At 48.9% G+C, this 10,820-nt stretch overlaps 1 protein-coding gene across 1 annotated transcript in view; it reads left to right on the forward strand.

The window, feature by feature from the left end:
* The first annotated feature begins 492 nt into the window (after nt 1-492).
* The window catches only part of gpx3 (glutathione peroxidase 3), a 26,953-nt gene continuing 16,625 nt past the window's right edge, over nt 493-10,820 (forward strand). The window contains exon 1 of the mRNA XM_052013825.1: nt 493-644. Coding sequence (XP_051869785.1) covers nt 573-644 — 72 coding nt within the window. The 5' untranslated portion in view covers nt 493-572. The remainder of the gene's footprint in view (nt 645-10,820) is intronic.

The following is a 10,820-nucleotide window of genomic DNA, read 5'->3' on the forward strand; positions in this document are numbered from 1 at the left end:
TATAGGGGTCCCTGGGGGGGGTGTCAGTGTTTACAGGGGGTCCCGGGTAGTGTGTCGGTATCTACAGGGGTCCCTGGGAGGGTGTCAGTATTTAAGGGGTCCCTGGGAGTGTGTCAGTATTTACAGGGGTCCCTGGGAGTTTGTCTGTATTTACAGGGGGTCCCTGGGAGTGTGTCAGTATCTACGGGGGTCCCAGGGAGTGTATTAGTATTTACAGGGGTCCCCGGAGAGTGTGTTTGCATTTATAGGGGTGCCTGGGAGTTTATCTGTATTTACAGTGGTCCCTGGGAGTTTGTTTGTATTTACAGGGGTCCCCTGGGAGTGTCAGTATTTGGTCGAGCATTGCCCAGCAACACGTGGATCTGCCACAGTCCCTGTGCATTGTGAATTGAAAGGGTTACACCCACAGAGCTAGGTCAGAGCTGATGTCTGTCCTTTCTCCCTTGATTGGCTGGCTGCAGTCCTGCCTCCGTTTGCTCTTTGTTTATTTAGGTTGATGCTTGCTCGAACCTCTCAGTCTCCAGCGTAAGTGGATTCAGACCAAGCTGTGATATGCTGACTGTGTGTGCGTGATGGAGAGATTGAACAAGCAATGGCTCCTGATGTCAGTCCTGCTTGGCTGTATCCAGGCAGGTACCAGCCAGGTACGAGACCATGCTGAGGGGTTTGGAACGAAGGTTTATTTAGTCTGTAGCTGAAGTGATGCAAAATTAGCTTAGCTTCAATAGATTTCTGAAAACGCTTTACCTGACATTTCAAATGTTATTTTAATATGAATTGTTGTTTTTGTCAGGTTATACACTGAGGTTATTTGTTTCTTTGTCAGTGCTTATTAGAAAACCTTTCTTTGAGTTACTCGTAGAATATTATTGGTAAATTCAGGAATTTTATTTTCCAACTCCTGTGGCACCTGTAGCCTCTGACGGAGAGTGCTCGAAAGACGTTCAGTGGTTGGAGGTGGTGTAAGTGTTAAGATAAGAAAAGATAAGATTTCTTTATTAGTCACATGTACGTCAAAACACACAGTGAAACGCATCTTTTTGCGTAGAGTGTTCTGGGGGCAGCCCGCAAGTGTCGCCACGCTTCCGGCGCCAACATAGCACGCCCACAACTTCCTAACCCGTACGTCTTTGGAATGTGGGAGGAAACCGGAGCACCCGGAGGAAACCCACGCAGACACGGGGAGAACGTACAAACTCCTTACAGACAGCTGCGGGAATTGAATCCGGGTCACTGTTGCTGTAATAGTGTTACGCTAACCGCAACACTACTGTGCCTGCCCTTAAGTGTCAAGTGTTACTGCCTTGATGGATAATACTAAGAGGTTATTGCACCCCACCCTTGTGTACAATCTACCTGCAATTTAATCCTGTTGCTACCTTTCTGTAATCCCTTCACTCCCAAGTGCTTGAGGACAGGATATCCGTGGGAGCCTCCTACTCTCAGAAGCTGCTCCCAGCGATAGTTTGAGGAAATCTACAACATGGAAACAGGATAACAATGTATTGTGGGCCTGGGGAGTGTGTCTGCATTTACAGGGGGTCCCCGGGAGTGTGCTGGCATTTACAGGGGGTCCCCAGAAGTGTGCTGGCATTTACAGGGGGTCCTTGGGAGTGTGCTGGCATTTACAGGGGGTCCCTGGGAGTGTGCTGGCATTTACAGTGGGTCCCTCGGAGTCTGCGGGTATTTACAGTGGGTCCCTGGGAGTGTGCTGGCACTTACAGCGGGTCCCCAGGAGTCTGCTGGCATTTACAGGGGTCCCGGGGAGTGTGCTGAAATTTACAAGGGATTCTCTGGGAGTGTGCTGGTATTTACAGGGGGTCCCCAGGAGTGTGCTGGTATTTACAGAGGGTCCCTGGGAGTGTGCTGGCATTTACAGGGGTTCCATTGGAGTATGCTGGCATTAACAGGGGTTCCCGCAGGAGTGTGCTGGCATTTATAGGGGATCCCCGGGAGTGTGCTGGCATTTACATGAGGTCCCTGGGAGTGTGCTAGTATTTACAGGGGGTCCCCGGGAGTGTGCTGGCATTTATAGGGGTCCCCAGGAGTCTGCTGGCATTTACGGGGGTCTCGGGGAGTGTGCTGACATTTACAGGGGGTTCCCTGGGAGTGTGCTGGCATTTACAGGGGCTCCCCGAGAGTGTGCTGGTATTTACAGGGGGTCCCTGGGAGTGTGCTGGCATTTACAGGGATTCCATGGGAGTGTGCTGGCATTAACAGGGGTTCCCGCAGGAGTGTGCTAGCATTTACAGGGGATCCCCGGGAGTGTGCTGGCATTTACAGGGGGTCCCTGGGAGTGTGCTGGTATTTACAGGGGGTCCCCGGGAGTGTGCTGACATTTACAGGGGTTCCATTGGAGTATGCTGGCATTAACAGGGGGTCCCGCAGCAGTGTGCTGGCATTTACAGTGGGTCCTTCGGAGTCTGCGGGTATTTACAGTGGGTCCCTGGGAGTGTGCTGGCACTTACAGCGGGTCCCCAGGAGTCTGCTGGCATTTACAGGGGTCCCGGGGAGTGTGCTGAAATTTACAAGGGGTTCTCTGGGAGTGTGCTGGCATTTACAGGGGGTCCCCAGGAGTGTGCTGGTATTTACAGAGGGTCCCCGGGAGTGTGCTGGCATTTACATGAGGTCCCTGGGAGTGTGCTAGTATTTACAGGGGGTCCCCGGGAGTGTGCTGGTATTTACAGGGGGTCCCCGGGAGTGTGCTGGCATTTATAGGGGTTCCATGGGAGTGTGCTGGCATTAACAGGGGTTCCCGCAGGAGTGTGCTAGCATTTACAGGGGATCCCTGGTAGTGTGCTGGCATCTAGGGGTCCCTGGGAGTGTGCGAGCATTTACAGGGGGTCCCTGGGAGTGTGCTGGTATTTACAGGGGGTCCCCGGGAGTGTGCTGACATTTACAGGGGTTCCATGGGAGTATGCTGGCATTAACAGGGGGTCCCGCAGCAGTGTGCTGGCATTTACAGTGGGTCCCTGGGAGTGTGCTGGTATTTACAGGGGTTCCATTGGAGTATGCTGGCATTAACAGGGGGTCCCGTAGGAGTGTGCTGGCATTTACAGGAGATCTCTGGGAGTGTGCTGGCATTTACATGGGGTCCCTGGGAGTGTGCTGGCATTTACAGGGGGTCGCCGGGAGTGTGCTGGTATTTACAGGGGGTCGCCGGGAGTGTGCTGACATTTACAGGGGGTCCCCAGGAATCTGCTGGCATTTACAGGCGGTCCCGGGAGTGTGCTAGTATTTACAGGGGGTCCCTGGGAGTCTGCTGGCATTTACAGGGGGTCCCTGGGAGTGTGCTGACATTTACAGTGGGTCCAAAGGAATGTGCTGGCATTTACAGGGGTTCCCCAGGAGTGTGCTGGCATTTACATGGGGTCCCTGGGAGTGTGTTGGCATTTACAGGGGGTCCCCCAGGAATGTTCTGCTGTTTGAATCCAGGCATTTTACCCCCCTGTCCCTCTCTCCCTCATTAAAGCCGATCTCTGGTCTTCACATTGACCAGCCCATGGAAATGATTTCCCTGTCCCCACCCTCGTCTGAGTAACTACGTCGGAATTCCCTGCTGGGTCCTTGTGACCAGTTTTTCCTCATCTGATGGCTCTGAAACAGCTTTTATGATTTTACAGCTCACACATGGATAAATTACTGTAAGAGAGAACCTCGGGCTTTTAGTTCTTCCCATTAACTTGGATTCCTTGGTTCTTGCAAACCACGTTTTGCATCTTCTCCTACACATCCAGAGCTCTTTCCCCAGACTTTGTCAAGTCTGTCTGTGTACTAAACCAATGCTGTAATTCACCTGGAGGCGACCGTGAGGAGCTTTAGCATTGCAATGGACTAGAAACACCATCAGTGTTTAACTAGGATGGAGCCCAAATCACACAAACATTTTACTCGGTTAAAAACTGCTTTTAATTATTAACTCTCACTGACTCTCCTCATTACAACCCTTTCATCTTCCCTATCTCCACTACACTGCCAGTCAGGTCCATGCCTTCTGATCCTAGAGTCACACAAAAAGGAAAGAGGCCCTTCGGCCCACCTGGTCCATGCCAAATAAGATGCCCATCTTAGCCAGTCCCATTTGCCCAGGTTTGGCCCATATCCTTCTCAACCTTTCCTATCCATGGACCTGCCCAAGTATCTTTTAAATGTTGTTAATGTACCTGCCTCAACCCCACTTCCTCTGGCAGCTCGTTCCCTGTACTTACCGCCCTCTGGTTCCTCTTCTTTTTCCCTTTCTTTCTGTCTTTCTTCTTTTGAGCACACTCTTGAACCTTGCCCAGCTCTTTACTCAGGCTTTGGTATCGTGCAATGAATATCTTCTGGCACGATCTGCCGGGATGGCACACAAACCAAAACTTTCTCTCTGTACCTCGGTACACGTGACAATAATAAACCAATACCACATTTCCAACCTCAAAGAATCCAAATCAGAATCTGATTTATTACCATTGACATATGTCATTAAATGTGTTGTTTTGTGGCAGCAGTACAGTGCAAAGGCATAAAGTTACTATAAATTACAAAAAAAAATAAATAGTGCAAAAAGAGGGATAACGAGGCAGTGTTCATGGGTTCGTGGACCGTTCAGAAATCTGCTGGCAGAGGGGAAGAGGCTGTTCCTGAATCGTTGAGTGTGGTTCTTTAGGCTCCTGTACCTCCTCCCCGATGGTAGTAACGAGAAGAGGGTGGTGAGGGTCCTTAGTGACGGATGCAGCCTTTGGAGGCGCTGCCTCTTGAAGATGTCCTCGATGGTGGGGAGGGGTTGTGCCCGTGATGGAGCTGGCTGAGTCTACAGGCCTCTGCAGCCTCTTGCAATCCTGTGCATTGGAGCCTTCATACCAAGCGGTGATGCAACCAGTCAGGATCCAGTCCATTCAGCCCATCTGATTAGGGACAATCCCATCCTCCCATTAACTTGCCCTGTAACCCATTCTCCCCACATTCCCATCAATTCTACACACTAAGGGCAGTTTACAGTGACCAATTAACCCACCAACCTGCATGTCTTTGGGATATAGGAGGAAACGGGAGCACTCAACTCCAGTTTACGAGGATGCTGCCTGGATTAGAGGGCAGGTGCTATAAGGAGAGGTTGGACAAACTTGGGTCATTTTTTCTGGAGCGTTGGAGGCTGAGGGGAGACCTGATAGAGGTTTATAAAATTACGAGAAGCATAGATAGGGCAGACAGTCAGTCTTTTTCCCAGGATCAAAATATTTAACACTAGAGGACATGCATTTAAGGTGAGAGGGGGCAAGTTCAAAGAGATGCTCGGGGCAAGTTTTTTTACACAGAGAGTGGTGGGTGCCTGGAATGCGCTGCCAGGGGTGGTGGTGGAGGCAGATACGATAGAGGCATTTAAGAGGCTCTTGGATAGGCACAGGAATGTGCAGAGAATGGAGGGATGTGGATGTGTAGGCAGAAGGGACTAATTTGGTAGGCTTTTAATTACTAGTTTAATTAGTTTGGCACAACACTGTGGGCTGAAGGGCTTGTTCCTGTGTTGTGTTGTTCTATATTCTATGTTCACCTGGGGGAAACTCAGTCTCAAAGAGAACGTGCAAACTCCACATAGACAGTGCCCGAGGTCAGGATCGAACCTGGGTCTCTGGAGCTGTGAGGAAGAAACACTGCCTTGATATTTAAAACCTCGGGCTGCTCTGCCTTTCGACTCAGTCTCACTCTGTCCGCTTTGCCTGGCTCCATAACTTCTGACACACTCAGGCCAGGAGCTCGCGCATTAACTAAACTACTGGGCTGGTGATCCAAAGACCCAATTTCCAATCCCATCAGGACACCTGTAAGGTCTAAAATTAATATTGGAAGAAATCATCTCTAATGATGATGACAAAACCACTGGACTGTTGAAAAAGACGGATTTGGAATCAGCCAATGTGACTCCCTTTTGGAAAGGGGGAGGTAGCATAATGGTTAGCACAATGCTTTACAGCGCCAGCGACCCGGGTTCAAATCCGGCCACTGTCTGTAAGGAGTTTGTACGTTCTCCCCGTATCTGTGTGGGTTTCCTCCGGGTGTTCTGGTTTCCTCCCACATTCCAAAGACGTACGGGTTAGGAAGTTGTGGGCGTGCTATGTTGGTGCCGGAAACGTGGCGACACTTGCGGGCTGTCCCCCAAAATCACTATGCAAAAGATGTATTTCACTGTGTGTTTCGATGTACATGTGACTAATAAAGATCTTATCTTATCTTAGGGAGACAGAAGGTGGGGAACTATAGGCTGGTTAATTTAACATCTAGTGTTGGCAAGATGCTAGAGTCAATAATCAAAGAGGAATTAACTGATCATTTAGGAAAGCTATTTATAATCAAATCGAGTCAACGTGGTTTCACAAAAGGTAAATCGTGTTTGACAAAATTGCTCTTGTTCTTTTGGGGATGTGACAGGGAGAGTTGATCGAGGGGAATCTGTAGATATAGTAGATTTAGATTTCCAAAAGGAACTTGACAACGTGCAACATAAGAAGCTGCTGCATACATTAAGAGCCCGAGGTACTGTTGGAAGTGTGTTGGCGTGGGTTAAAAACTGATGGTCACATAGATTAAATGGGTCCTCCTCAGACCAGAGGGATGTGGAGTACCACAGGGGTCAGTTCTTGATCATCAAGAACTTGGAAGTTTGTTGATGATACAAAAATAAGTGGGTAGGAAGACATTGTGATTCTGCACTGGGATATAGATGGATTGGAAATCTAGCATATGGGATTATAAAGTGGTGACGTCTGAGACCATGCACTTGGAGGAATCAAAAGGTGGATTATTATCTCAATGGTAAAAAATGCAAAGGCAGGAAGTTCAGAGGCATCTGTGTTCTAATGCACGGTTCACAAAAAGTTAGCAGACAGGTCCAACAAGTGATTAAGAAGGTAAACGGCATGTTGAAATTATTGCAGAGGAACTGGAGTTTTGGAATAGGGGAGGGTTTGTTACAATTGTACAGGGCGTTGGTGAGGCCACACCTGGAGTACCGCACACACATTTGGTCCCCTTGCCTAACAAAGGATATTGTGGCATTGGAAGCAGTCCAAAGGAGATTCACCAGGCTGAGATGAGAGGGTTGTCTTGTCAAGAGAAGCCAGATAATATGATCAGCCATGGTCGTATTGAATGGTGGGACAGGATTGAGGGGCCGAGTGGCCTATTCCTGTTCCCTTAGAGTCATAGAGTCATAGAATAGTACAGCACAATACAGGCCCTTCAGCCCACAATGTTGTGCTGACCTTTAAACCTCGCCTAAGAATATCTAACCCCTTCCTCCCACATATCCCTCTATTTTAAATTCCTCCATATGCTTATCTAGTAATCTCTTGAATTTGCCCAATGTACCTGCCTCCACCACCACCCCAGGCAGTGCATTCCACGCCCCAACCACTCTCTGGGTAAAAAACCTCCCTCTGATATCTCCCTTGAACTTCCCACCCATTACTTTAAAGCCATGCCCTCTTGTATTGAGCATTGGTGCCCTGGGAAAGAGGCGCTGGCTGTCCACTCTATCTATTCCTCTTAATATTTTGTACACCTCTATCATGTCTCCTCTCATCCTCCTTCTCTCCAAAGAGTAAAGTCCTGGTTCCTTTAGTCTCTCCTCATAATGCAGACTCTCTAAACCAGGCAGCATCCTGGTAAATCTCCTCTGCTCCCTTTCCAACGCCTCCACATCCTTCCCATAATGAGGCGACCAGAACTGGACACAGTAAGTGTTCTTCTAATACCCTTTAGAGGGGGAAACCTGCTGGATGTCCTGTATGTGATTCCAAATCACCAATGTGATTGACTCTTAAATAAGTAGCCTAGCAGTGCTATTGTACAGCAGGCAGAGCCGCTATCTCAGCTCCAGTGACCCCAGTTCGATCCTGACCTCCAGCACTGTCGGTGCGGAGTTTGCACGTTCTCCCTGTGACCGCGTGGGATTCCACCCCCCCCCCCCGGGGTGATCCGGTTTCCCCCAACATCCAACCATTGGTGTTGGGGTTGGTGGGTTAATTGGCCGCTGTAAATTGCCCTTAAGTGGTAAATGATGAAAAGGAAGTTGATGGGATTACTGTCAACTAGCATGGGCCTGGTGGGTGGAATGGCCTCCTTCTGTGCGTAATGAGCAAGTCAGTTGAAGGACACTCTAGAGATGGACAATAAGTGCCACGAAATATTGTTCTTGAAATTAATCACTCCCAATTTTTTTTAGGATTTTGGGAAAAGTTTCCCAATTCCCATAAGGAAAACCCTTTATTTCCCACAGTATGGTCGGAATCTGACTTCACCTGCTGGCGTGGTGGGGGCAGCTTCCATAAGAGCCATCAAGAGCGAACTGGATAAATTTCTAAGATTATGGGGAAGGGTGGGACTGGTGGGTTGCTCTGGTGGAGAGCTAGAATGGACACAAAGGGCAGAATGGCCTTCCTCCTTGCTGTAATGATTCCGTGGTCCCCTCACCCTTCGTGTGAGGGACATCCCTGCTGAACACCCACCACTGTCGTGGACTCCATCCACCAGACTAAGTAATTTGTTTCTCTCTCTACCCATTAAATAGTTGGCGGATCAATCCTATGTAATTATGTTAGTAACCATAATGAATGCAGTGTTTGCAGCAGCGATTATACTTCCCCCTCCCTGTCCCCAAGGATCTATTTGGCTCCCAGGCTTGTCTTGTTACATTTGGATTCCCAAGCAATGGGATTCAAGGAAGAACAAGACTTTTAGATTGGAATCAGAGCAGTGTAGGAGCCACTCCTTTCCCACTGGACACACTTACACTTAACCCCAATTGATACCACAATGGCTCAGACCCAGAACCTCCCTACTTAATTCCGCCACTATCAGGAGGTCTCACCCTATTTCTCAAGTGTGAGGATCTGCTGGTGAACCGGCGTCAACTCCTCTTGAAGCTTTGAGCTCCCTTCTAATTCCAGAGGCTTGAGCACCAAGTCCAGGGAGTGCTGCCCTGTCAGAGGAGCACTCTTTCAGATGAACTTGTTGCTGCCCCTTGAATAGAACACATGAAGACTCTGCTATGAAGAAGGGCTGTGTCAGGAATTTTCCCCGGACGTTATTTACTCTCCACATGCCTCCCCAATTAATTATTATCCCCTTTTTCCAGGAATATATAGCAGCAGATAAAATCATGAGGGGATTGGATAGGATAGATAGTCAGTGTTTTTCCCAAGGTAGGGCAGTCTAACACTAGAGGACATAGATTCGAGGTGAGAGGGGAAAGTCTTATAAGGGTATCTGAGGGGCAAGTTTCTCACACAGAGGGTGGTGAGTATATGGATCGAGCTGCCAGAGGAAGTGGTAGAGGCAGGTACAATTAGTGTTTAAAAGGCACTTGGACAGGTACATAAATAGGAAAGGTTTAGAGGGATATGGACCAAACGCGGGCAAATGGGACTCAGTTAGGCACCTTGGTTGGCATGGATGAGTTGGGCTGAAGGGCCTGTTTCTGTGCTGTATAACTATGACTGTCTACACTTCTCGCTGCCTCAGTAGAGCAACCAACGTTATCAAAAGACCCGTCCTACTCTGGATATTCTCTTTTCTTCGCGCCCCCCCCCCCCCCCCCCACATATTGGGCAGAAGATACAAAAGCCTGAAAGCACATATCACCAGGCTCAAGGACAGCTTCTATCCCGCTGTTATAAGACCATTGAACGGTCGCATGTGTGATGAGGTGGACTCCTGGTCTCTCAATCGACCTCGTTATGGCCCTTGCACCTTATTGTCTGCCTGCACTGCACTTTCTCTGTAGCTGTGACACTTTATTCTGCATTCTGTTATTGTTTTCCCTTGTACTACCTCAATGCACTGATGTGATGAAATGACCTGTACGGATGACATGCAAAACCTCGGTAAGTGTGAAAATAATAAACCAATTTACTAATTTACCTCTACCCCTGCACCTTCACCACACAGACTTCTGCAGTTCAAGGGCAGCTTACCCCAGCCTGCTCGAGGATAGTTGGGGATGAGTGAATGAATAATGGAGCCTCATGTTGTTTGTATATAAACTAACAGCACCATTGTAACTGAGCCTACCATTCAGAACAATATGTCATAGTCATAGAATTATACAGCATGGAAACAGACCCTTCAGCCCAACACGTCCATGCTGACCAAGGTGCCTTCCTGTGCTAGTCCCATTTGGCCCATATCTCTCTAAACCTTTCCTATCCACGGACCTGTCCAAATGTCTTGCATACGTCATTGGTTGAAGGGTGTTCCAAGCCATAAGCCCCTTTCCCTGCTAGTTGACAACCTTTTTTTCTCTTGTCAACATGATTTTGCCCCTTCTGGGAAGACCAATATCCTCCAAGCTTGAGGGTTGGAGGAAAGGGAAGGGAACATCCAATATGGGAGGGAAACTTAGCCGGGATGTTTGAGGGGAGAGTTCTTGATGTTGAGTTGTAGGGCAGGTGGGTGAATTTAGCAGAAAGACACGAGCAGAAAACATTTGGGGCCCCACTTCCAGCCCCTTCCTCATCCCAAGGTGCATTGATACTCTCCCAGCACCACAGGACTTGATGCCTGACTTGTGCGTAGCTTAGATTACTGTGAAGGAGAGGTTGCCCGGATTCAATCTCACTCCCTCTCCCATCTGGGCACCACTGGTTCCAGTGGCAAGACACAGTCAAGACAACTGGAGACAAGTCTGGAGGCAGGAGCTGCCAGAAAAACTGCGGGAAGCTCTCAGACTGCCTGTGGGGCTCCACTCCTGAAAAGGTATCCAAACTCGCGGTGAAGGAGGCCAATCAGTCAGCACAGTGACACAGAGCTACTGTCTAATGGCTCCAGAGATGCGAAAAAGA

Source organism: Pristis pectinata, chromosome 4, assembly GCF_009764475.1.
Source record: "Pristis pectinata isolate sPriPec2 chromosome 4, sPriPec2.1.pri, whole genome shotgun sequence".
Lineage (NCBI taxonomy): Eukaryota > Metazoa > Chordata > Chondrichthyes > Rhinopristiformes > Pristidae > Pristis > Pristis pectinata.